A 26,830-nucleotide genomic window follows, 5' to 3' on the forward strand; every position below is an offset into this window, starting at 1 on the left:
TCTGCGGGTGGGGAGTTCCAGATCTGAGTGGCTCTGCTTCAGACAGGGTGCCTTCATGCCCTCTTGCAAAAATTCTCTTGTGGATGGTGGTTATCCTGATTTTCTGTATCAGTACATTTATTTCCCTATTTTTTTATCCTTTGGACATTTCTGCAGGGATTTAAGTAGTGCAAAATGGGTGAGTTCAAATCACCTAAGGGCAGAAGTTTGAATTTTTTTTTTTGTAATGAGAGCATTTAAGATGATCTAAGGACTGCAACCTCAGAGACTCATAGGGCTGTGGGCAGCTGTGATCCTCAGGTGGGAGTGAGGACGGCCTGCCTGAGGCAGCGAGTGGTGTGGGGACGGGGAGAAGCTTGGCTCCCACGAGTTTCGGAGGACAGGGGCTCAGCCTGATAACCCATGGAATGAGAGGGGCATGAGAGAGGACAGAGGCGAGGAGGACTATGCTTTCTGCATTGGCCCCTGGATGATTTCTTGGAAGAGAGGCAAACTGGACTTGGCTTAGGCGGAATGCTGGCTCTGGAGGTGGGAATGGAGGGAGGAGACCACTCCCGACCAGGGGGAAGGAAGCTGAGACAGCGGGAGGAGCAGGCGCTCGGTGTGCTGACACATGCAGTCTCACCTGCTCAGCTGCGTCGTGAGGGGTCCTGGTCGCGAGCGGGCCCACATCCAGCAGCAAGCCAGATGGAGAACCAGTGCCACCCCGATTCCTTCTGGGCCTCTTCCATTCTGATTTGTTGCTGATGAAAATAGTGTTGAGGACATTCAGCAGGTTCCTGAGAGACACGAGGAGAAGCAGCACTGCCCTGAGGCTCACAGCCCCTCCTCTGGGTCCGTGTTTGAAGCTTTGCCTCCGGCCACCCCTCAGAGAGTTTGGCATGTTAATTTTCAGGTTTACCAAGTAGCACTGAAGATAATAATGAATTTCTTCACCCGTTACCCTCCTCCTGTCTGTCGTAATTCCTCCCACTCAGAGTGTTTGTTTTCCTGTTCCTGCATGTGTGTGCTGGGGGTGAAGGGCCAGGCTTCAAAGGAGGTGGGTCTCTGGTCTGGTACTTCAGCTCTTGGATCCGCCTTCCCAATTATGGCAGGTGCAGTTCTCAGCCGGCTGCAATGCGGGGACATCACCTGGAGTCTCAAGGGCTCCATGACCTGCTACAGCCAGTCTCTTCATTTGACCCTCGACAATTTTGTCCGCTCGCTTTCCCTCTTTCTCTTTATCCGGGTGTAGCTTAAAGTCTGTCTGCTGACGCTGAGCATAGAACAGAGCACGCAGGCCAGCCCGCTCTCTGAGGAGCCGGCAGAGCCGAGTCCCGGTGCCCACAGGCTTCACCACCGCCTGGTTTAGAATCAGAGCCTGCGCCCTCTTGCCAGAGATCGGTCAGAACACTGAAGCAGGCGGAAACGCAGACCGAGTCATCTGCAAAGAACCCTCGACACCTTGGCAACTTTGCACCCTCCATGAACACAACTGGCCTTGAAAACAAGGAAGAGTTGGGCACCTGGGTGGCTCAGTCGGTTAAGCGACTGCCTTTGGCTCAGGTCATGATCCTGGAGTCCCGGGATCGAGTCCCGCATCGGGCTTCCTGCTCGGCAGGGAGCCTGCTTCTTCCTCTGACCCTCTTCCCTCTCGTGCTCTCTGTCTCTCATTCTCTCTCAAATAAATAAATAAAAATCTTAAAAAAAAGAAAAAGAAAAAAGAAAACAAGGAAGAGCAATGGTGAGAAGGTGATAGACAGCCCCGTGCTCTCAGTGTGCTTGCAGGACAAAGTGCACCCAAGTTTCCCGATGGAAGCTGCAGTCCGCGGGGCGCACACAGCCTGTTCTAACGCTCAGGTTGTAATTGGCAAGAGCCATGGCGTGTCCATCATCAGGAGAGATGAGCACTATGATCTCTAGTCACCAAAGTAAGCAGTTTTAATCCAGAAGGAGAACAGAGGTGAAGGAACCTGTGACGGATGTTTCCCTGGACGCCTCCCGGTCTACCGGCCCATCTGCCACCTGACAGGATGCACGGCGGGCCGGCCCCGGGCTTCCTGGCAGTGGGCAGGTTGCTCTGGGACACATCCATTCCTTTCCCTGAAGCTGAAGAAGTGCTAAAGGAAAGTGTCACAGGATTTGTAGCAGTCTTGGGGGGAAAGCTGATGCAAATGTCTGCCACAGGCAAGCTCGGCAGATGTGCTCTGCAGTCTGCTAGGAAGACACCCAAAGTTTTCCCTAATAAGTGGAAAATAAATTCCAACTATTATACAGGCTGGCCATTGCTCCACTCTTCTCCCACTGCCCACTGATGAAATGGAGATTGTCTTTTAGGAACTGTGTTTTTAACAACCCTTTGTATTTCCACAAGTGGGTGTTTACAGTAGTAAGTCCTACGAACTCTGCACCCCCTTCTTGTCCTCAAGGGAAGGGGGACTGCTGAGCGTGTGACCATGGGGACCCGGAGCCTGTGGGAGTCTTTGCAGCCACTCCAGGGGAGGGGGGTGTCAGCTCCACCTGCTCGGCCCCAGAATAAGCCCCACCTCAAGCACACACGAGTGGAGGCTCGAATGGAGGTCCCGGGGCCAGGAGTCAGGGTGGAAAGGACGCAGACTTTACGTGGCCTTCTCACCAGGAGAGGGCCGCCTCATCTGAACCCCGGCGCCGGGACAGCAGGCCTCCCGGCTTCTGGTGAGCAGCAGGAATGGCCTCGAGGTGTGGACACTTAGCCTGGTGCAGAGCAGGTGCCCACAAGTGTGGGTTTGCCACTACCTTCTGCTCCCAACGTCCTCTGGGGTTGCCTACAGAGAAGTGTCATGAGATGGCTTCGAGTTCAGATTCACCTCTAACACCCAGGCGGTCCCTACAAGGGTGTCTAAGAGGCAGCGAGGCTTGGTGGTTAAGCATGCAGGCTCTGGGTCGTGTGGATCTGGGCTCATGTTCTGTCTCAACGGCTCAACTACTTGGAGACCCAGGCCAAATTGCTCGACTTTCCATATATCAGTTTCCTTATGTGTAAAACAGGAACAGTTATCCCTTATATTTATCAGAGAGAGGAGGCAGAAGCCAGATTTCCGGCAGGATTCACGGGAACCTGAATGCCAAGAAAAGCTGGCCTGCATCACCCAGTCACCCTTAAGTCCCTTCAGGATACCCGGTATTGGGTTTCGGGCCACAGATGGATTCCTGATCTGCCCACCGGTGGGTTTCCATTGGCTCACGTTTTGCTTAATAGGCTGCTAGGAGCTGACACTCTTTTCTCCCTTAGATTTCACAGTGTGGGTTTGGGGGAGGTCTCATTGAACCGGGTCTGACCTCACGTTATGTATACGTAAAGGTCATTAACATGTTGGTATTTAAGAACCTGTTTAAAAACATATGGTGTTCCAAAGCCATCACATGACTTATCCAAAGAGAATTTGTTTTCATTCAGTAAATGTTGGGTTCTTTTGTTAATACCCTGTTTTTAATCAGATATTTCGGGGCATTCAGTTTGTTGAGTCCTTCCTGTGTGCCAGATGTGGTTATATTCACCTTACATATGTTATTTCATTTAGTCCTCACACAGCATAACCCACTTCTCTCACAGTGAAAGGAAGCTTGGGGGTAACCAGGGAGCTGGTGAGTCAAAACGCCAGCACTCGGACTCCCGGCCCCATCACTGAACAGGGCCTACGGCGCACCACGGCCACAGAGCCTGTGGGGCCGGGGCCCTGGCTCCTGCGGGAGAGGCAGTTAGTCCTGCTGGCTTGTCTGGACCCAGCCTAGGCCACCTGAGAGAGTTCCGGAAAAACAGCATCCTCTGATTTCATAAACAGATTGGATTTTGAGGTGTATTTCTTTGCGGGACTCTAGCTCACTGAACGTCTTTAGAGTGGAAATTGTGAAACCGGAGGTTCTTATGTAAGTTAACAAGTGATTATTCCTCGCGCAGAACTAGAGGACTGACCTGAACCAATGGACACGTTCTTTGCTTTCTCCTGATTGCTGACAGCAGCCGCTGTGTGTTCTGAGTAGGAGAGTATTTAGTGACAAAAGCCAGGCAGGTGTTGCAGCGGGGTGAAAAATTAGGAAATTGATGAAATATCTTTCCATTTGCACCTTCAGAAATAGGTTAATTGTTTCAGTGACTGGCTCCGTCTTGATTAGGAAGCATTAGTAGCAATTAATGATAGAACTTCAAAAAAGGTATAGGAAATTTAATAGAATTTTTAGTTCACATAAATTATAGTCATTATCTACTGTATCCAGAACCATCAGGGCTGCCCAGCCCACTGATTAAAGTGCAAGTAGATTTTTTGGTCTGAATTCTCTGGATAATTGAGCAACTCTTTTCGTTAGGCTTTCAGCATATAATTCCCTGTAGTGAGCTAATATTGTTTTTTAGTTTTAAATGCCTCAATTTTAGGACATAAATGAACACCTTTTGCAAGTTTTTTTATGACTACATGCACATTTTAGTATTTGATTTAGGGTGATGAAACATTTTAAATAAAAAAGCAGCTGCCAGAGTGTGGCTTAGCACAGTTCAGGTCAAGAGACACGAAATCCTGCGGCTGACTCTGTGTAGCCTTCCCTCCCAGCAGCTGGGAGGCTGTGGCCCTCGCAGACGGGCCGGTGGGAACAGCGGCATGCGCACAGTTGAGCAGGGGTGCTGGAGAAACGTGGAGAATACGGCTGGGTTACTGGGGTGCGGCTGGGAGTGCGGGGAAGCCCAGTGAGTCGGTCGGAATACACAGGCCTGGCGATCCCAGGGGCTTAGACGGCAAAGTTCCTGTTCGCTCATGTTACGTGTGCACTGCAGGCCTTGTAGGGCACTGGGGTCGGCTCACAGTAGGTAAGGTGCTCAGACCCGGGCTGCAGCTCGTGCCCCTGTTCTTCGTTGCTGCCATCACCACGGGAGGCTTTAGGCTCACCACACGGGACGTGGGCGCCTCACATCCTCACAAGGATCATCCTCCCCTTGTGCCTAGAGGGAGCAGAGAAGTCAGAACAGTGGTGAGCATCAGGGCGGTGACGTATCCCCCCCCAGCTAAGCGTGAAGCTTGAACTGGCGGGCACTGGGGCGGTGGTCAGGGTCTGAGTACGAGGAGCTGGGGTTCCAGGAGGATCAGCCTAAGTTCAGCTCTGAAATGACCACCCTGGCTGTGGAGTTCCTCAGTCTTCTCTTCTCTGTGGGCTTTCTCCTCTGCTGCTCGTGCATGGTCGCACCTAGGACCTTCTCACTGGAGTCAGGATGGGGTAGCAGTTAAGAGCACAAATTCTAGCCATAAGCCTGGGTGGTTTGTATCCCAGCTCTGCCCTGTGATGTTGGGCAGGTGACCTACCTTGTGAGTCTCAATTTTCTGTCAAAATGGGAGCAATAAAGAAGATACATAATGATGAAAGCAAGATGATTGGCACAGTGTCCGGCCCACACGAAGTAGTTAATAAATGTTTGCTATCGTTCCTATAATCTCTGAAAACATTCCACTGATGGGATCTTTAATTCTGTTCAGTTCCCCTCCCATTGACCTTCCCTAACCTTTGCCCTCTTTACCTTATTGAAACCTAACTCATGTCTGCTCACCCAATCCGTGAGTCTTTTCCTACACACCATGGCGGCCACATTTTCATTATTTCCTTGTGCACATCAGTCCTTTCTTGACCAGCGTGCCCACCTTGCCAAGGCTCCACCCATCTTCCCCCCTGCTTCCGCAGGGCTGAAGTTCCATAGACAGTGAGTGGGTGTTGTCTATACTCTGGGGAATGTCAGTGCTGCACAAAGATCCTTGGACTCCTCTCAGGTTCCTCCTGCCTCTTTTTCCCTGCTGGTGGTCCCAGGCCTTGCCTCCTTCCACAGGCTTCACCTGGTGGCTGGTTAGATGGAGAACCTGATTTAGAATCTGTGTGTGCACGGGGTACCCAAGTGGTGCCCCCATGTGCCCCTGAAGGTTTGAGAAGCACTGACCTAGAAGATATCGATTAAAAGGTCTTAAGAGTAGGTGTAGAACCCTACATGGTTTCCAGTGCTCTGGAAGCGGAAAATACCGATGTCAAATTAAGCTAATTAGAGAGTGGGTTGAAATTAACTAACCAGAAAAGACTCTCTGAGGAAAATAAATTTTGGACCAGGTTTGGGAAAAGAAAAGTGTATTTATAAATGTATGTAAGACTGGTTACTTTCATCATTGTTCAGAGCATCTTTATCTACAGCCATTACTTACAAAAGCCTGGTTGTGAAAGAATGATTTCCTCATCTGTCGTACTGAATTATTTTTATTTTGTTATTTTTCTTTATGCAAATAAAAACAAATATGCACAGGTAGTCTTATTTCTGCCCCCTTTTCTACCTCAAAAGCCACCCCTTGTACATCCTTTAAGCACAGTGCTTTTCATGTGTCAGGATGTCGTGGAGATGGCTATACTGGCCCGTGAAGAGCTTTCTCCTCACGTTTTACACGTGCACAGGACCATGTTCACGTTTCGCTTCTCAGATGATGTTTAAGAGTCTTTCACACAACAGTCACCGACACTTACCCGTGAGAGGTCCTAGCCCCAGAAAATAATTTACGAAACCCATGTTAAGTTTCTATGCCTCTTCTAAAAACGGACTCCTTCAAGTAACCACCACAACATTTCAGCTGAGGTTATTTTAGGCTACTCTGTCTTTCCCAAACAGGACCTAAATTTCAAAATCAAGAAATAATTTGTTTCTTTGAGACACTTTGCAAAGACTCAACCAAAGGCAGGTCCCTCTTTCTGGAGGACTAATTCTGGGAGAATTCTTGACTTATATTCAGTCGTATGGGGTCACCTTCAGGCTCCTAATACACCCCTCTGTCTCCCGTGGTGAGTTTCGCCAAGCATCCTGAGGCCGATGGACCCTATGCTGGTTACCCAGAGAGTGCCATCCTGCCTTCAGCCCCTTTCCCACTCTCCCTGTGTTCAGGCTTATCAGACATTTTACTGCTTATCGACGAGTTGTCTCAGGGATTGAACAGAGACTAAGTCAAATTTTTGAATAAATAGATGGCATCCTCTTATTGGAAGCTTTGGGAGAGGTTTGGTGGAAGTGCCTGTTGTCTAATGATTTGCCATAATTGCTTTTGGATTTCCTATAAATTCTCCATAAATCTGTTATTCCTGCTGCCTCACAGAAAGCCGAGCACCCACGCTGCTTTAAAACTACAGAAGAGTGCTAAGTATGTGAAATGCGCTTAGTGTTCATTTATTTGAACTGACTGTTTGCACAGTCCAGATTTGCTGAGTAATCATCGACCTTCCACATTTTAAATAGGCCCACACTGACCCGCTTCTTTCTTAATATATTTGAACAACCGCATAAATGGGATTAGGGCTTTATTTTTTATTCACCTGCCTTCCTGTCTATGTGAACAGACTTCTTGTATTTCCACCAACAATACACTCCCCTCTCAATGACATTTGTGATAATGTATTTGTAAGTGTGTATCTTAAGAGGGATCTTAGCTATGTTTTTGTACACTTAATCTTTATATATCCAGCTTCCGCTTTCTGTATTCTCTCTGTCTCTGTCATCAACCTTAGATTTATTGTTGGTGCTGATTTCAGACCAAAATATAAATGAGATTGTGTTGACATTTTAAAAAACCTTGCTTCATAGCAGATTGAGTAGAGAACCAGTTGGTTTAAATAGATAACCTTGGGCCATACCAGAAAATGTCTTGTTCTAGCTGAGTACTCTATTCTTGCACTGTGGGACTGACTTTATTCATTTAATGGAAGCCAGGGCAGACAGGAAAAGAAATATTTTCTTCTCTTAAGATTTCCTGATTTGTTTGTACCTATGTTTTGACACCCAAGGGTAATTCTGATATAGCAACTTCCAACAACAGCAAAAAAAAAAAAAAAAAAAGAGAGAGATGGGAAACAGATGGGGAACTCCCTCTACAGTTAGGATTTCTCATTCTTCACTCTCAAAGCATCCATGTTCTGCCTCATTCTGTGGCCTTGTTTGCTGTGCTCCTCATCAAGGACAACGACCCACCTAATTCCCAGAGATAGAGGGAGAAAGAGTACACACGATGGATGGGAGGGGGAGAGAGAGAGAGAGAGACCTGTGTGCTCAGACTGGATGTGGCATTGTTCTGCAGCCAAATTCTGAGCCTGATTATTTATTCTGCTCAGGGTCAGGGCTCCCTACTTGGGATGCTAAATAGCCAATGAGGCAGCGCCCAGCACCTGCCGTGGTGCATTGGGAATAGTCAGTGCTGCCATGTTGACAGAGGGTACAGCTCTTGCCAGCCCCACCTAGAGTTGAGGTAAGGTGAAGTCCCCGCCTCTTCATCCTGAGAGAAATGCTCCTTTATCCTAATGACAGAAAACGGAATGTGGTTCCATTCCTGAACTTATTTTGGAATGCATCTGGCTGAAGGACTTGGTTGTCCCTCAAGCTATTTACTTAACTGTTTATTGTTTGGGAACATTTACATTTCACAGTTGCTTTGAGATGGTTAGGATAGAAATCCTGCAAGATTTTCTGTTTGAGAGTTTGCCCTCCTCTAGGATGAAATAAGTAAGAAATTGATGACCTAAAAACATGGCAGAGGAAGTGTTCATCAATATATTTGAGTGAACATTTGTGTTTAGGGTGGGGATACATTAAGAAAACACCAAGCGATTGAAAAAATCTTTCTTCAGTTCTGTGTATAACCACCTTTGAGAATTTTAGTTTTGTGAAACACTAAATGTGGAAAAGAGAGGTTTTATTTGGCTTTGGATTTCTGGTTTTATTTAAGGTATCAGCCTTATATGGAAAAATCAAAAGAGGGTCATTTGTTGGTCCTTACCCCTTCTGGTAAGGAACTGGAGCCTTGAGAAACCCGTTTTCCCCAGATTGGCCCTCAGCTCTGTGTTTTCACACGGCTGGGGAAGGATATAAAATCTAAAGCTTTCTATTTTATGTTGTTCCAATCAAGAAAAGTCTTCAAAACATAACAGCCCCGGGACTGTTCACCAGCAGCATGGCTTCCTGAGCAGGCTTCTTTATAACCAGACTATGAATTTACCTGGAGCTCTGATGGCCATAATTTCTAGTCTATGAATTGAACAGTAGTATCTTGTAGCAAGTGAAAATAACTTCAATTTAGTCTGGTTTTCTAAAGATCCTTATTGTATTTTAAGGAGGAGGGCACGGTTGTGATTTTCAAGATCTATTCTGCTGAACAGACTGTGACCCCTTTCTCTCTTATTTATCTCCTTTTTAGTTTTTTCTTTCTCTCATGTGCTCAGAACATTTGTTAAGTTAATTTTCTGTTTTCTCCAGGGACTCGGGATTGAATTTCTTTGTTCTTGGTTTTATCTATTAAAGACACTTTTCTAGTTACAGATTCTGTTTGTGAATCACATGCTTTATAAAGAACATCTGATTTTCTGCAGGATGTGAGCTTGGCACCTGGTCACAGACATACCCCAGGAGCCGAGCTGCACTACTCTCCAGACACCTATATGTACAACTCTTGTCATGGGAAGAGATGTTGATATTTTAGGAACAGATCTGGAGATCCATTTGAAAAATGTAAGTTAGGTTCATTCAATTTGGCAAGCATCTATTAGGCACTTACTATTTGCCAAAGGCTGTGAACACAAAGGGGTTTATAAGCATCACACCTATAAGGAGTTTATAGTGGATGGAGCAGTTATGCTATACAGACCCCTTTGTCTGGAGGAGAGAGGGTCTCATCTTACTTTCCCCCAGAAACCAAGTGTGTGAATCTGATGAAGATGTGAGTGTGATAGTTTACTTAGAGGTGATCCCCAGACATACAGGTAAAGGGGTGTGTAAAGGGGAAGAGCAAGATGCTGATACGGGGAGCACTCGTGAGCCCATCACCTCTGTGAGTGCCTGTTCTCGGTACCCAGACCTCAGAGGGAGTTGGAAGCCACTTTAGTGCCACTTATGCCTTTGTGGTTGAGAACAACTCTCAGGGATATTAATTTACTGGCCTTCTGGCCTGTAAGCCAATGTCGTGGAAAGCCGTGACATTTGTTTTTCCTTTTTGTAATGCAAGTGCCCGACTTAAGCCGCGATGTCCGAGCACCCATTTCAAAGATGGCTGTCTTGGAATCAACCCACTGCCAGCCTCAGGCCGAGACAAAGAGCCAGGCTGCCTCTGCACTGAGGCTCTTTGTTTAGAGCTCTGAGTGGATTTTGATAACTGACCCCTTGGGCCTCTTACTTTTTCTCCCCTGGACTTCAAATTACTGCTTTTATGTTTTTAATGCCCCAGTAAAGAGTGAGCCTGTGAAACCATAGGCCTGCCCCGCTCAGCCCCCGTAGAAGCAGAACCCCCAGCCTGTACACTCTGTCTTTTCCCCTGTCTCTCTCAATCTTGCTCTAGCTGCCCACCTCCCTGCATGGCCCTGATTATGCTGCATAATTCCCAAGTCTCCTGAGTAATAAACCTTGATTTTGTTCACGTAGCCCCAGTGGTTGTTGCTGAAGGGTGTCTTTGAAGCGTAGTAAGAACCATGAGGACCAATCCAAGCATAACACTAGTTATTGTTAGGCTGGGACTGGCACAAACGACAAGCCATGCCCCTGACCAGAGAGTGACCTCGGGTGGGAACCCCCAGGTGCTAGCAGAGGGCCCTGGGCTCGTACGTGAGGGGCGAGCAGCGGAGACTGTGGGCAGGCCCGGGCACCACTGTCTACAGAGTGCTTTCAGCGACTGTGAACAGTGCACCGTGTTGTTGTATATACACTGTAGACGGTATGCTCATATTCAAAATGATCAAAGGCTGAAAACTATAAAACCCTTGGAAGAAAACACAGGGGAAAGCACCACGATGTTGGATTAGGTGATGCTTTCTTGGCTACAACACAAAAAGCACAGGCAACAAATGAAAAATAGACAAATTGGGCTCCATCAAAATTAAAAAAGCTTTACATCAAAGGACACTATCAACAGAGTAAAAAGGCAACCCATGAAATAGGAAAAATATTTACAAATCTTATATCCAGGGATTAATATCCAGAATACATAAAGAACTCCTACAACAAGCAACCTGCACCCTGATCTAAGACACAGGACTGGAATAGACATTTTCCAAAGATGATGTACAAATGGACAACAAGCACATGGAAAGATGATCAACTTCACTAATGATGTGGATAAACAAAATGCAGACCTTCCATACAGCATAATATTATCCAGCCTTAAACAGGAAGAGAATTTGACAAATGTAGCATGTGTGAGCCTTGAAGACTAAGTGACATAAACTAGTCACAAAGGAGATAAATACTGTGTGGTTCCATTTATACGAGGCACCTAGAATAAAACTCATGGGGACAGGAAGTAGATGATGGGCGCCAGGGGCTGGGGAGATGGGGGGAGCAGTTAAGTGCTGATGGGGACAAAGTTTCAGTTTGGGAAGATGAGAAAGTTCTGGAGATGGCTGGTGGTGATGGTTGCAGAACAATATGAATTAATGCCACAGAACTGTACACTTAAAAATGGTAACTTTCATGTTAAGTATATTTAACCACAATAAGGAAAAAAAGTGCACCACATGTACAAAGAGGGCAGATCATTGTTACCGAGGCCCTGGGAAACTTTCATGGAGGAAGTGACATGTTCCCAGGCCTGGATGCATGGGTGGGATTCAGGGGGAAGCAGGTCAGGTGGGGGCACTTGGGTCAGAGGGGGCAGCCAGAGGCTTCGGCGTGCCATGTGGTCTGGCCATTGAAGCTCAGGAATACGGAGCTGTGAAGGAGACACTGAGGCAGAGAAGACCCAGCTGCCTCGTGCCTGTGGTCACCTGGGGTCTGGCCTCAGCCAGCAGGTCAGGGAAGCTGTCTGCGGTGTGGCCAAGGGTCCTCAGTGAGACTGTTACTCCTCGGGTCTGTGACATCCAGCCTGGCAGAGTTCTCCCAGAGACACAGGAAGGAGAGACTTGTCCCCAGACCTCCACTCGGAGTTCACTCGAGAGGTTTTATTGAGGACCTAACGAAGCATCAGGCACTGTCCGAGGCTCCTGTTCTTGCGAGCTCGTGGGGAGACACAGACGAACAAAACCAACAAGTCCAGTGAGCTGCATGTCAGGCAGTGAAGGGCCAGGGGAAAGCTGACCAGGGCAGAGGGGCGGGCACGGAGCCCCCCAGCCTGCAGGGGCAGAGATCAGCAAGCACTGTAGGTCATGTCTGCAACATGATGGCTTGGTGGCTGTTAGGAAAAATCTAATGTGGTTCTCATCCGTCCCTTACAGTCTAGTAAATGCAGTGATGTTCTTCCTACAGATCTGCCAACCTCTAAATATTTTGCGTCTCTCATTTGAACTTTGAAGAGAACTCTTTGCCAGAGAGCTCCTCCCACTTGGGCGGTGGAGGAGGACCGAGCCTGCGGTGGCCCCTGCCAAGGGGCCCTATGTTTTCCCCTTGTCCTTGCTAACAGCCTCAGAGGGGCATCAGTTGCCCTGGTGGGCTTGGGCTCTGTGCCCAGATTTGCACGTCTGGCACATTTACTCAAGGGAATTTCTTAATTAAAGCTAAAAGTGATCTGTTATTGTTCCTAATTACATTCTCAATAATTTTAGAATGCCATTCAGAAAATTGACCTACTCTGGTGAAAAATAGATTCTCTTACCCTTCTAGCCCACCCAGATGGCCTGTAGTCCCAGTTTTTGTGTTGGTTATGGTTGTTCTAGTATGAAGTGGTAGATTATACATTTATGTGTTTAAATAAAAAGCAGGTTATCAGCTCCTGTCTCTCGAATCAGATATTTGGGTCATTCCAGCGTCCAGTCAAGCTGAATCCTGTCTTCTGTATACCAATTTGTGCTCATCCCCAAATAAATAGATAAATAAGCCCACTGTAGAGCTGCCTTCTATTACCTTCATTTTTCTCTGCCCAGTACAAAGCTGACGAAAACACATTCTTTGTTACATTCCATTCATTTCCAAATGCGCAAGTTTTCAAATATGTTATAAATGAGAAGAAAGGAAACTGCTGGATTGTTTGTCAAACTGTCATATTATTTTATTTATCGTCTCTTGTCAATAGAAAAGTCCAGAAGTATACTGAGATAAAAATGGAAGTACATGTAAAGATAAAATTTTAAATGGCATAGACTGCTGTATTTCCTCCCATTTTTTTCCCTCCTCCTGTTGGGTAGTAAACAAGAAGAATTGGGTCAGCTGGTGCACACTCCTCTCAAGAGTATCACGAGAGCATCTGTGGTTGCGTTTGCCCCCAGGAGCCTGCCGCCGACCCCACGTACCCGCTCCCCACACCACACTGGCGTGGCGCCGTCGCGGTTCGTGACCGGGTTCTGGCTGACCAGTGATGAGGGACACGGCGTCTAAAAGAATAGGAAGGTTTCTGAGACACCTCCACACACCACAGATCATTAATACTCCAGCTTCACCTCTTCAGGAGCTGGGTGACTACAAATTAAAAAGTGAACTCGGGGAAAGAAAGAGGTGGGAGGAGCCTTCTACTTAGTGAAGAAGATTTTTTTTTGTTCTATTAGGAGAGAAATTGTGCCGTTTATTTCATTTGTCACAATATAGCTCCTGTTAACATTGTCCAAGTTTTGCCACCAGAAAATCACCTCATAGAGTTCTAGCAAATGACCTGACCTGTGTTGCTGATACACCTCTCACTGGAGCACATTTTAATGAAAAATATAATAATAATATTGATTTCTATGAGTTCTTGGAGATATATTTAAGTTAGTTATATTGGTTATTTATATATATATATTTATTTATTTATTTATTTATTTATTTATATATGTTTATATATAAGTTATTTATATGTTATATATATTTTTTTATTTAATTTATTTATATATATGTTATTTATATGTAAATAACTTGTATATATATACTTTATATATATTTATATATATATTTTTATGTATTTTTGGGGGCGGTGTATGTCAGTCTCTTAAAAATATGTACCCTGGGGTTCAGCGATTATAGGATCTGAGCTATTGAGATGCTGGCTCCCCAGGGTGGCAGGAAATCAGACATACCTGTTGAGATGGTTTTGCAGGCAGGAAAGCACTTAATCCCTTCGCCAGGCCATTTTAATAATGCAGAGAAGGATAATAGATTCCAAGCAGTTGTAAAGCAATTGATGAACAGAAAAGCCACCTGATTTTCTTTGAGTATCTTGGAGCTGTTTTCACTCCTCCCCCAAAAGAGCACCAGGGTCCCTTGCTGTGCATGGGAGAAGGTCAAGAATCACAAAAGACCAATTAAATGACACTTTTCATTGTCAGGAAGCAGGTTGAGAATGGTCAGAGCCAGCCTGTTAGCAGACACTGAGCTCCAGAAGTGAACAAAGAGCACCTCCAGCTCCACAATGTTGTGTGTGGGGGGTACAATGCAGTCCTTGTTGCTGAAGGTTGGGAGTTCTACCTGCATACAGCTCTGCATTCCTTAGCATTGTCCCACAAGGTAAATTCAAAGATTCATCTTCCAAAACTGAGCAGAATAAAGGATACAAACATAGTGATCCGAAGGGGCACCTGCACCCCAATGTCTATAGCAGCAATGTCCACAATAGTCAAATTATGGAAAGAGCCCAGATGTCCATCGACAGATGAATGGGTAAAGAAGATGTGGTGTATATGTACAATGGAATATTGCTCACACATCAAAAAATGAAATCTTGCTATTTACAATGACGTGGATGGAACTAAAGGGTATTATGCTGAGCGAAATAAGTCAATCAATCAGAGAAAGACAAATACCATATGATCTCACTCATAAGTGGAATTTAAGAAACAAAACAGAGGAGCATAGGGGAAGGGAGGGGAAAAATCAAACAAGATGATATCAGAGAGGGAGACAAACCATAAGAGACTTTTAATCATAGGAAACAAACTGAGGGTTGCTTGGAGGGGAGCGGGGTGGGAGATGGGGTAACTGGGTGATGACATTAAGGAGGGCACATGATGTAATGAGCACTGGGTGTGATATGCAACTGATGAATCACTGAACTCTACCTCTGAAACTAATAATACACTGTATGTTAATTAATTTAATTTAAATAAAATTTTAAAAATAAAAATTTTTAAAAATTAAAAAAAAAAACACTGAGCAGAAGTAGCCTTGATTTTATATGTGGGAATTCCTGTCTACTTGGAACAAAATAATGGCATAAACTCTAATTTCCATAGCGTCAGAAGCTCCTTCTCTTCCTGGCCTGCTCTTCCCGCAGTCCTTTCTAGACTTGGCTGCCCGCCCTTGTGCTGCTGGGGTTTGTCCCAGGTCTGCCTTCTGTCCTTGCTCTTCTGGCTCTCCCAGAGAGGTCTTCTTGTCTCAGGATTTCAGCCACCGCTCCCGCGCTGACCAGCCGATGCCCCCAGACACCCCACAGGCACCTGAACATGGCCAACTTCTCTATCCTAATACACGGACGTCCTCACCCCCAATCCCGCGCTTTCTTCCAAGTTTTCACCCCTGAGTTGCCCTGCCGCCCACCCAAACCACTCCGGCCAGCAACCCGGAGCACTTCTGTGCACAAATCCAGCTGCCCGAGGCCCCTGTCCTCCCTCTCCCTCCTCCCCGTGGCGTCCCACCGTCTCCTACTCAGTAGGGTCCCCTCCTCGGGGTCCTTCGGTGACTCCATTCTCCACTGGACTGAGTCCATGCTCCACCCAGAAGCACTTCCCCTCAACCTCCAGAGGCACTGACACTTTCCCATACAGGCTGGGCGGGTTTCCACGCTCTTTGTTTCCTGTTCCTGAAATGCCTTTCCTTCCCTCCTCCGCCTGGTGAATGCCTGTGCGTCCTTCAAGGACGTGGCTCAGGCTTCCCCAATTCCCCTGGAAGACTCAACCTCGTGGCCACACACCCACCCTGTCCTGCGGTGTCCCTGTCTGCTCCTCTCCTAGCCCCACACAGCCTGTCCGTGCTCGCTCTGTTAACCGGACGTCTTCCTCTACTAACCCACGCCTCCCTGATGACACTGACCTCGCACGTTAAACCTCTGAATCCCCAGCACCAGCTCAGCGCCTGGCTGCAGCGCGCTTGAACTACAAGGCCATTGCTATGTTGCTGTGGTCCGTAGATGCTGTGCTGACAGTAACCAACCCTGTTTGGTTTGGACAAGACTTAGTTCTTCATTTAACAAGTACCTGCAGAAGGGCTGTTATGGCCGAAGCCCATCGTTTCATACCCAGATGAATAACTCGGACATCCTCCCTTATTCCAAGAGACGGACAGACCCAGGGGCGCCTGGGGGGCTCAGTTGGTGAAGCGTCTGCCTTCATGGTCCCGGGGTCCTGGGATCGAGCCCCGCGTCGGGCTCCCTGCTCGGCGGGAAGCCTGCTTCTCCCTCTGCCTCTGCCCCTCCCCCTGCTCATGCTCTCTCACTGTCTCTCAAATAAATAAATAAAGTCTTAAAAAAATTGTTTTAAATTTTTGTTTTAAAGGTGAACAGACGTACGGGCACATGATGATGTTGCGGGGAGCTGAGAGCCACATGCGGGAGGAGCCAGGGCACCCGTGGTGCTGGGTGGGAGGGGCCGCTGTTGTTCTGTCCAGATAGCCAGTTGCCTGAATCTTAAAGCTTTTCTGTAACTGCTAAGGTCATCTGCTCAACACGAGCAATATGTGTTATTATTATTGGTATTGAACAAAGATTTAAAAAAGGAAAGCCAAGGAGCCTTCGTTGTCTTTTACTCCCTGCTTGCTTTCAACCCTACTTTCTCTTTTGTTCCTCCAAATTTGGGGCCGATTCTTTCTGGAGCAGGAAGATCTTGAGGTTTCAGATAGTCCTGTAGCTTCCATTACCTGCTAGCTTCTTGATGAGATGCTGCTTTTACAAAACTGAAGGCCTTGTAGCTGCAGACACACTAAGCACTGAAGGGCCAGAGCGGCTTTCTCATCTCAGAAAGCGCGGCAGCTATCATAATACCGTTCTTCCTCGAACAAAGGCACCTCTCACGGAACACGTCTGCTTGTGTGTTAGAAGGGCACGTGGCTTGCTCGTTTCGCACCTGTTTACGTGGGAGCTGTGCTGCCCGGGTTTTGTATCTCAGGGCAAATGTGACTCAGCACCCTTCGGTGGAGGGCAGCGTTCAACCTCATTATTCTCTGGCGTGGCCCGGGGAAGGACGTGGTGGCGTGCCGGCTGCCAAGCCCATGACCTCAGCCCTGCTTGAGCTGGCTGCTGCCAAGCTTTCCTGAGGTGTATTTGCCAGGAGCACCCACCTCTGAATCAGGAAACTCGAGACAGTGGTGCTAATAGAGAAAACCAAAACGTGGGATTTGCTATCTCAGATGGCCTGGAAAATTCTGCTCCTTTAGGACCCAGAGTCTTATTTGAAAGAAAGAAGTCTGTATTTTTTAATGAGATGTTGATATCTTTGAAACGAGAGTGTGGGGAAAGGTGTCTATGCTCGGGGCTCCGTGTGCCTGCCTCTGAGCTGTGAATGGGGCGCAGGGTGTTCATCTTCGAGAGCCAGGACACTGGCCCCAAACACCTTCAGGGCCCCAGTGGGGAGGACAGTGCTGGCAGAAGAGATGGCTGGGACAGAGCAGGGGGTGAGGGCTCTGTTCCCAACCCCATGATAGTACTGTTAGCCCCCAAGTTCGTGCAATGCCCTCTCCGTGTCCGGAGAACACCCATACCTACAGGCGCACATACACGTACCCTCGCTTGTAATGGCCCTGTGAAGTGCTTATCGGTTTACAAATGAAGAAGTCTTGGAGAAGTTAGGTGACTTGTTCCCAAACAATTAGGAGCTGTGGTGGTATTTCCAGGTCGCTTGGATTCAAAACTGTTCTCTTTATAACTGTGCCTTTCAGCTGTTGGGCGCGTGGGAACCTCGTCTGGGTAGTTGGGGGCAGGGAGAGAAGCTTGGAGTGGGGTAGGGGCCCGGGCCAGGGGAGCCTGATGGAGTCTGTTCCCCGGGGCCAGGCCAGCACCCCACGTCCCCATGTCCACGTGTCCAGCAGAAGGGCTGGTGGTCAACAGCTAGCATGTCATCACTGTGTGTGCTCAGGATGGGGCTGTCCTCCTCACAGCCAAATGCAAGGGAAGAGCAGGGGAAGGCACGGTTATGGGACAACAACCAGGTGGGACTGGAGGAGACCAGCCACGTGTCAGAGGGTGTTAGCATCTGAGGCAGGTGGCACAGCCCGATTCAGGGCTCAGGAGCGGTTCTGGGCTCCGCCTGGGTGGGGTAAGGACAGAGCCCCGTCTAGAGAGGCTCAGGACGCGGGCACGCAGAGACCGATGCTGAATGTCGTTGTTGTCTGTGTGCTGTGCTAGGCACGGACCCATGGGGCTGATGGCCCCCCGCCGCCATCTGTCTGGCCAGGGCTTGCCCACAGGCTGCAGGTGGAAACGGAGACCCCGGTTAGGGAGAGTCTTTCTTTCCTTTCCTTTTTTTTTTTTTTTTAACTCTGAAGAAAGAATTTTTATTCTTGCCCATTTCACTGACCAGGAGTGTGACTAGAACCAGTGGTTCCCAGCCGGGGACAGTTTTGCTGCACAGGGGACATTTCTCAATGCCAAGAGACTTTTTTTCTTTTACATTACATCCTCAGATCTTATTTATCTTATAAGTAAAAATTTGTCCCTTCTGACGACCTTTACCCATTTTTCTGCACCCCTGCCTCTGGCAACCACAGTCTGTTCTGCTTCTGTGAGCTCCTCGTTGTAGATTCCTTATGTAAGTGAGATCGTACGATGTTTGTCTTTCTCTGACTCATCTCACTTAGCACAATGACCTCGAAGTTCATCCATGTTGTAGCAAATGGCCAGATTTCCTTCCTTCTCATGGCTGAATTTTATTCCACCAACGTACCACGTGTTCTTTAGCTGTTTCTCTCCACATGGACACATATGTCGTTTCCATGTCTTGGCTGTTGTGAGTGATGCTGCCGTGAATGGGGGGGGGGGGCGCAGAACTCTCTTTGCGTCAGTGGTTTCTTTTCCTTTGGGTCCATACCCCAAAATGAGATTGCTGGATCACGTGGTAGTTGTATTTTTAATTTTTAGTTTTCTGAGGAATGGGTAGAGGTGGTGTTGGAGACAGGATGGAAGAATGAAGTTTGGGAGCAGAAAGACAAAAGACCAAGTGTGGGGGAATATGCCGGAGTCGCTACTGAGCCTTGAGATGAGTAGGCGTCTGCCCCATTGCACACATCCCAAAGCCCGTCCCTGACTGCTCCCCACAAGCCTGAACCCATCTGGCCTTTCCCTCTCAGAGACGGCAGGTTCTCTCTCCACAGACATCCCCATATCCAGCCATCAGCAAACTCTGACCCTGCCCTTGAAAAGTGCCCCACACCTAGTTTCCATCCCCACCACCCAGTCTTTCGGTCACCTGGCTGACCTCCCGTGTCCTCCCTTGCCCCCTATGGTGCATTCCGGGGTTTGATTCTTAAAACAGGCTCTCATCATGTCATCCTCTGCCCCATCCTCTTCCCACCCGCCTTTAGGATGTTGCCCAGAGTTCTCCCCGAGGCGCGAGGCCCTCCCTGAGCCGACCCCTCCCATCACCACCTCTCACTCCACGTCTCCCCTTGCCCTCAGGGCTCCAGCCTGCGGCCCCTGGCAGCTACCCCAGCACCCCGAGCCTGCCGGGCAGCGAGGGCTCTGCGGTGCTCTGTCCCCCGCCTGGAATGCCCTGCACCCAGGCCTCCCCAGGCTGGTTTTCCTCCCCCTCCCCCCCACTCCTGCTGGGTTCCCGACCCCGAGTCTGTCTCCCTGTCTCTCGATGCTTGCTCTTCCTCTAAAGCCTTGCAACGGGGTGTCTGCCATTCACCCTCCTTCATTCACAACTCTACAGCTTTAGGAGTTCAGATGAACTTTGAACTTTTTTGTTGTTGTTTGAGAGACGTGATCTTCTTTAAATGTACTTTTTAATTAAATGCAAACTCGACAACTTCCCCCTACTCAGCTCTCCAGTGATTAAGGGGTTCATGGGAGAGGGAGATTGACGAGGATTAGGTGCCGTTTCCCAGGCTCGGATGCTGTTTTCCCTTCACTGCTAAAGCGTCGGCCTCGCTGCTGCGGAAGCTGCCTGGTGCCCATTTGTTGCTGACCTCTACAGAAAGCCTCTTTTGATTCAAAGCCTTCACCTCCAACCGCCTAAAACCAGCCTGGGAAATGTTCAGGTGGAAAACCACAGTAAAGTCTCCGTTAAGGAAATGCTTGGGGGAAGGAGCATTCTAGTCAATTTAATTCTTGTTAACTGAGCACCACCAGAGTTTTTATCAGGAGCACGGCATCATGCGAAAGGAAGTTGACAAATTTTGGAGGGAGACTTTATTTAAGCCCTTTCTCTGCCATTTGAAGTCACGTGACTCTGGGCCTCAATTTTCTCATCTATAAAAGGGGGGCCAATAATAGCGCTCTTATTGTCGTGTCATTAGATTAAATGGGGAAGCGTTTGCAAGTCATTTATCGATCGATAGGCTTGGTGGCTACATGGGAGCTTGGTAAAGTGTGTTCCCTTCCCCCTCGTCCCTTTGTTTTCATTCTTCTCAGAAATAATTCTTAATACATTGGCATATAGCATTTTAAAAATCTTGTGTTAATATAGAACATTGAAGGAGAGGGTAATATTCCTGGTGGAGGTAGCAGTGACTCATTATTGTGGAATATTTATGAAAAAATAACCAATCATTAAGGATTTTGAGTGCTTTTGTATCTCAGACACTGTGGAATAGCAGAAATGAAGAGGTCATTTTATTCTTTTTGAAATGCCTAGGTATTCTTCTTTGCATCTCTCTTCCAAAAATTGAATGTGGGGGAAAAAATTGGTGGATAGGTCAGCATGGCAGGTTCAAAATGGCAGATAAAGCACCTCTATTACCGCCTCTCACTTAAAAAACAAGTAAAAAACGTCTAAAAAGCAGTAAAGGAGTAAGAGTCTGAGGAGCACAATGACACAAAGAACGCGACAAGAACGACTCGCAGATGGGGGGTGAAACCGTTTCTGGAGAACCGCTCTCTTGGCGGAATGGGGGCCCCGGGGGCGAAGGGAGTAGGCTGGGCTGTGGAGGGGCTGATCATGACCTGGAGCTGGAGACAGAGGGCAGAGTTTGTCTCTGGAACAATCCGCTTCCTGCCCTGCTACCGTATGCAGAATAGTCAGCAGCTAAACAGGACAGACAGATGGACACCTACTAAGGTTCTCCTCCACCGAGGACGAATGGTCCAGAGGGAAAACCTCTGCACTCTGGGATCTGGGGTCTCTGCAGAATAGTAGTGACTCGGGGGTCAACCATCTGCCCATGCAGATTCGACTGAAATTTAAGTTCTTGAGAAGAAGAGAGTGCTCCAGCCTCGTGGGCTGTGCTGAGCACGGTCCCCGCTGTTGGGAGATCTGCGTTCTGGGCGCGCGGGTGAAATCGTACGGTGGCTTCTGTCAGCAGTTTCAACAGCACGTGCGCAGCTTTGCTCTGATCTTGCTGCGGGGTTCCCAGGAGTCAAGGTCACCTCACCACCAGGACCACAAATACTCCACTGAGGAACGACCACAGTTTAATCGCACCTCTTACCCCTGCGTCTCCAAAAGTGTCCTGTGCCCCGAATCAAACCCAAGTCGTCACTGGACTTGTCCAGCCGAGCCCGCGGGTGAGGCACCTGGCACAGCGTGTTGGTGCGTGCGAAAGTGAGTTACAGAAATACCACTGCTCAGTCTGTCGGTGTGGCCGGAACCCTCGACAGAGCGGTGCTGCCCTGTCCCACTCGCCCCCGAGGGGCGTAAGCTGGGCCCTGGCGCTTCCCGGTGTCACGCGCACCGTGTCCCGGGTCAGCGTGCCATCGAGGCCGACCAGCCGGGGGCCCGTCCTCCCCGGGCAGTGACAAGTGCTGAGCACAGGATTCCTCCTCTGCCACCGTGGCTGAGCAGTGATTAATGCCAAATTAGCACCTTGCTCAGTGACCTTTTAGCATTCGCCGCTGCTCTCCTTCACTTCACATAACTATCTGCAAATATTAGCTTCTCAGGTCATTTCTCCTCATCAGCAACTTTCACAGATGACAGGCAGGTTGTTAATCTGATTGGCAGTCAGCTTCTGTCCTTCGCCCCGTCGTGAAAGTGTCTCTGCTCGGGCATCTCAGGAATCCCATAAACAGCCCAGCGACTCTACGATGTTCCAAGCAGAGAGCCTCAGAAGGAGGCTCCCACAGAGGCCCTGCCGGGCTCGCTTCGAGGGCAGAGAGGCTGGGAAGGGCTCGAAACCACCCCTGGGACTCGTGGAAACTGGCTTCTATCAACGTCACCATGTGTAGGTTAAAAAATTAATTTGTTGGCTCTGCACACACCAAGCTTCTTCTTTCTTCTTTTTTCTTTACTTTGTAATTCACATGAACCTTTCAATCAAAAATCACATACTACTTAAGCAGTGAAGGCAGAACACAGACAAGGCCAGTCCTTGTTTTCCCTGCCGTGTAGCCGGGCGGGCGGGCGGGCAGGAGTCTCACCGCAGAGTTGTCCCCAGCGCTGGGAATGGGGGCCTGGCGCTCCACCGTCAGGTACTAGACAAATCATTTTGCATTTGCAAAATCTAAATTTATTTTTATTTCCAGTCTCTGCCTTCTCCACTCTCTATCGAAATCCCTGTTCTAGAAATGTTGGATCCGTCTTCAGTTCCCCTAAATAAACAGCAGTAAAGTGTACTCTGGCTAGTTTAGTTTTGATATTACATGTATTTTAGAGAAAAGTGGCAAAGACGTGTCATATTTTTTTCTCCCTTGTCACCAGAAGTACGAGCTAAATTATTTATAGTCTGGTACTCACAAAACAGAGGTGGATTCAGGATATTTACTTTTCAGAGAAGAAAAAGGGATTGAAAGTACACGGACAGAACAGACCACTTTGTTGATTGAATATGTTTGCTCTGGGGAGTCACATTTGGGCCCAAGTGAGAACGCCAGCCCCTTTCTAACACCACACGTGCCCGGCAGAGTGCCTGATGCGTGGAATATTTGTGGAATTGAGCAGACTTGAAAAGAGTGGGTGGACTAGGTAACTCAATAAGCAGAGTCTTAAGTCAATGAAAAAATAAAGTCAGCAAACATTTTGGAAAATGCTCAACACTCTAAAGCCCTTATCCACATGATGTCCAGGCGGCGGTGTAAGGCCCTGGGTCCCTTGATTTCCAGCCAGAATGCTCACTCACCGGCTATGGATTCCACCCTAGGCTCCTACGGTCTGATGAAGGCCAGTGACAGTGAGCATGCCCAAGGGCTCCCCGCAAGGGGTTGGGGTGGGGTTGTGACATTCGGGTGTCCTATCGGGGTGGCTTGACAAGATCCCCCGTTTGTTATGTTCCAGTCTTCCCATCTTCCATACTTAGGAGAGTCCTGTGGACTTTTGCTTTCTCTGCCACAGGAGATGTTGGCACCCCCGAAACCATGGCGCCCGTCATTGTGATTCCTCCGGGCAACAGAAGTGTGGTGGCTGGGTCCAGTGAGATCACCTTGGAGTGCATCGCCAATGCCAGGTACGCGGCTGGTGCTGCCCTGGGGATATGAATCCATTCTAACTGTGATGAGATGGACCTTCAGTGGAAAGACACATCACACATGTGCTTGCTTTCCTGGCGGCAGTGGTCTTGTTTGTGCAGCTGGGCTACACGCACAACACGCATGGGAAGAAAGGGACCCGACCCCCCAAGCCTGGGACCACAGGGCTTACGTTGAACGTACTGTGGGTGCTGGTGGAGGGCGTCTGAGGAGAGTCCAGCTGAGGATGGGGCAGTTCAGTCCTCTGGGTGCAAAGGAGAGAGTTCGTCCCTCTTCTCCTCTGCAGTGCTAGGTGTCCTCGGCCTAGTGAGTGGTCGCTCCAGAATTCAGTTCCCGCAATCTCGCCTCCCATGTAGCCAGGTCCTCTAGTAGTATTTATTTTAAACATTCTTTTCCTGTGCAAATGGAATCATTAGCACTTATGGTCCGTTGCTGCTGCAATTAGCTATCCTTGCTCAATAGCCCTTGAGCAGAATGTATTGTTGATGCGTGCCGTAAGGGCGTCGAGCTGTATCTGGATTGATTTTTAAATGTCCGTTGTTCAACCCGCCATGGTTCCTGGTAGAATTAGCTTTGTCAAGCTTGTGCTGAATGCCTGGAATTGTTAGTACTGCCATCTACCTGACTCACCCTCGCTGTCACTCATGCCCTGTGTCCTCCCAGGCCTGTCGAAGAGCTGCGTGTGAACTGGAAGAGGAACGGGGTGAGGATCGCCGGAGGGCTGCACAGCTTTGGGAGGCGCCTCACCATCGGCAACCCGACATCCGCAGACACCGGGGTGTACATCTGTGAGGCGACGCTGAGAGGGAGTGCTTTCGACGCAGCCACCGCGAAAGCCTTTCTGTCTATCACAGGTAACGCTGGCGGCAGAGGCGCGGCCCCCTCGCCACGCGGCCCCCTTGCCCAGCAGCCCCTCGCAGCATGGCCTTAGAAGCAGCCCAGAATCAGCCACGTCTCCGCGGCTCCCTTTCTAACTCAGAAAATGAGGGCGACGCAGAGACTACCTTCCAAATTCACCCTGTTCTTTTTCCAAGAACATAAGCCCACTGAACGCAAAGCGCTGATGTTCTGAGTACTTCCAACAAGTGTTATTCTGGATCCTTCCGATCACAGAGCTTGGGAAGTGACGTGGTGAGGCCCTTGGCACATACGTCACCCTCTTGTGCTGGCCTCTCTGCCACTAAGCTTCTCTGTAGCCCTCGCTGGGCTATTATGGTCAGTTTTCAGAGATTATCCTATTACTGGTATTTTTTGACCCAGAAAAAAGAAGCTTTGGGATATTACCTTCTGTTAAATTAAAAGGTGAGAACAGAGCTGCTTCCTAGGACGTGCGCCAAGGGTCACTCCTGAGCCAAGAAGAGCAAGAAGATAAAATTCAGCACGTAGAGTTGCTCTAGACGCTGGAAAGTGTCAGTGTTGAGGGAGTGTGCGTTGTTCGGTGGCTAAGGGAATCCTCCGTGTATTTTCAGATTATGGTAAGATCACATTACATTGTGAAGCAAGTGCCTTCATTTCTCACGTTTCTTCGGCTTCTGTAATACTTTGTCTTCCTACGTGGCTGTGGTCACTATCGCCGTGAGCCGTCCAGTAGGATGGTGGCCGCGGCAGCTAAGAGGGGCCGTGGCGGCTGAGCCCAGGCAGGAGAATCTTTCTCTCTGGCAGGAAGGGAATGAGAACGAGAAAGGTCAGATCAGCAGAGAGCCCTGGGGAGGGCTGTGGCTCCCACATATGTCACAGTTTGCCACTTTGCAGACTAAGAAAGAATAAAAGCTTGTGTTTTCATATGAAATTAGCAAGAGTATCAAGAAAGGCTGCATAGAAGGCGGTTTGCCTTGAGTGTTGTCACACTCCTTTCGATCATGAAGAAATGGTTCTGTGGCCCGAAAACCACCCGGCTGAATACACGCAAACCTGTCAGTCCCTCCGAACGGAGCATAAAGATTCTTAAAGTATCAGGAAGGCAGGCCTGAGTCGCACGTCGCTGCGGACTCCTAGTAGGGGACTGAGCCGGTTCTCTTGCTGCCTCTCTCCTTGTGCTTCCGACGGAGGGAAACACCGCAGTCCCATGCCCCGCGAGGACTGTCCTTCCTTCACGATGTGAGCATAGCACCTTATAGATGGAACCAGAATTAACATTCGGGGTGTGTCCGTCTCCAGGAGACAGGACTATATTGTGTTAAAACATCTCAAGGTGATTTAAACAGGAGGAGAAATTTATCTTATGTTTGTTTCCATCATAATTCCTTTTAGAAATATTTAAATGTATCCTATGAACTTTGGTTTTGCGTTGACAACTGAATTCCAGAGGAGACTGTTGGCCACTCTGTGTTCCGGCTTTGAAGGCTTTGAAAGGGACACAACCCTGTGTCCTTGTGATGTTGGTTTACACTCCCTTTTATTCACCAGAATGTGCTGTGACAGGGAGGATTTTGTGAAGGCATCGTCCTGGGAAAGCCCTGAGGGTGCCTCTGTGAATCCAGAGTGGTTGGGAGATGTCGGCCCAGGCCCGGCCACCTGGTGGGGGGCTCCCCGGGGCGCCGTGGGGCCGGAGGCGTCCGGAGCAGGCAGGTGCAGGAAGGCGGAGTCGCGCTGGCTCTCAGGGACTCTCATCTGGGCTCACGAGACAAGACAGGGTCGTGGAGGCTGTCAACTCCGCTGGCGTGTTGCCTGGTTTCCCAGGTTTACACGGGAGTGCGGGCCGCGCCACCCCTGCCGCACGTCCTGGTGGCCTCCCGGGGCCGTGCTCCCGGCACCTGACCTCTGCTCCACCCTTTCTCCTGACCTGCCCTCCACGGGCTCCCGACAGCCCCCCGCTCCCCCCGCAGGCTGAGGCAGACGCCGCGGCCCGCCCGCCCGGCCGCAACTGCTCGCGCCACCGTTCCTTCCTGGCAGCCTTCCCTGGCCACTGGAGCCGAGGCGACCGCCTGCAGCCCGCTGGAAGCGCGGGGTCTGAGGGACGGTGGATAAATAGCTGAGCTCCCTCCCTGCTGTGGCGGGGATGTGACCTGGACACCCTGGCTGCCCGTGTCCCCAGGGGTGAGCTGATTCGGTCACGTGCTCATTTCAGCTGACCTCCCTCTGCTGGTGGCGTTTCCACCCCCTGCCCGATCAACCGTGGGCCGCTGGGCTGGGCTGTGGGGACAGACCTGGGCTCAGACTCCCTCGGCACCACTCACGGGCTCGAACACGTCCCTTAGCCGCTGCTGGCCTCAGCTCCCACATCTGTAAACTGTAGACGAGGTAGGAAGTGATATGGGTGCTGGTCACAGACGCCCGGAAGCAGCGGCTTCATGCGTCGTGGTAGAGCGCGGCGTTGTTGAAGTTGTTTACCGACACACACTTCACGGTCCCTGAAATCAGGGTGTGTCTCACGATCCCTGGAA

At 49.1% G+C, this 26,830-nt stretch overlaps 1 protein-coding gene across 4 annotated transcripts in view; it reads left to right on the forward strand.

Annotated features, from left to right (window-relative positions):
• Nucleotides 1-26,830, forward strand: part of SDK1 (sidekick cell adhesion molecule 1) — a 616,964-nt gene that overhangs the window by 355,468 nt on the left and 234,666 nt on the right. For all 4 annotated transcript variants that reach the window (XM_034988284.1, XM_034988283.1, XM_034988282.1 and 1 more), the window contains 2 exons: nt 23,314-23,425; nt 24,111-24,301. In XM_034988284.1, the coding sequence (XP_034844175.1) occupies nt 23,314-23,425; nt 24,111-24,301 (303 nt within the window). The remainder of the gene's footprint in view (nt 1-23,313; nt 23,426-24,110; nt 24,302-26,830) is intronic.

The sequence above is a fragment of the Mirounga leonina genome, unplaced genomic scaffold (genome assembly GCF_011800145.1).
Source record: "Mirounga leonina isolate KUSES-001 unplaced genomic scaffold, KU_Mleo_1.0 Mir_454, whole genome shotgun sequence".
Taxonomy (NCBI): Eukaryota; Metazoa; Chordata; class Mammalia; order Carnivora; family Phocidae; genus Mirounga; species Mirounga leonina.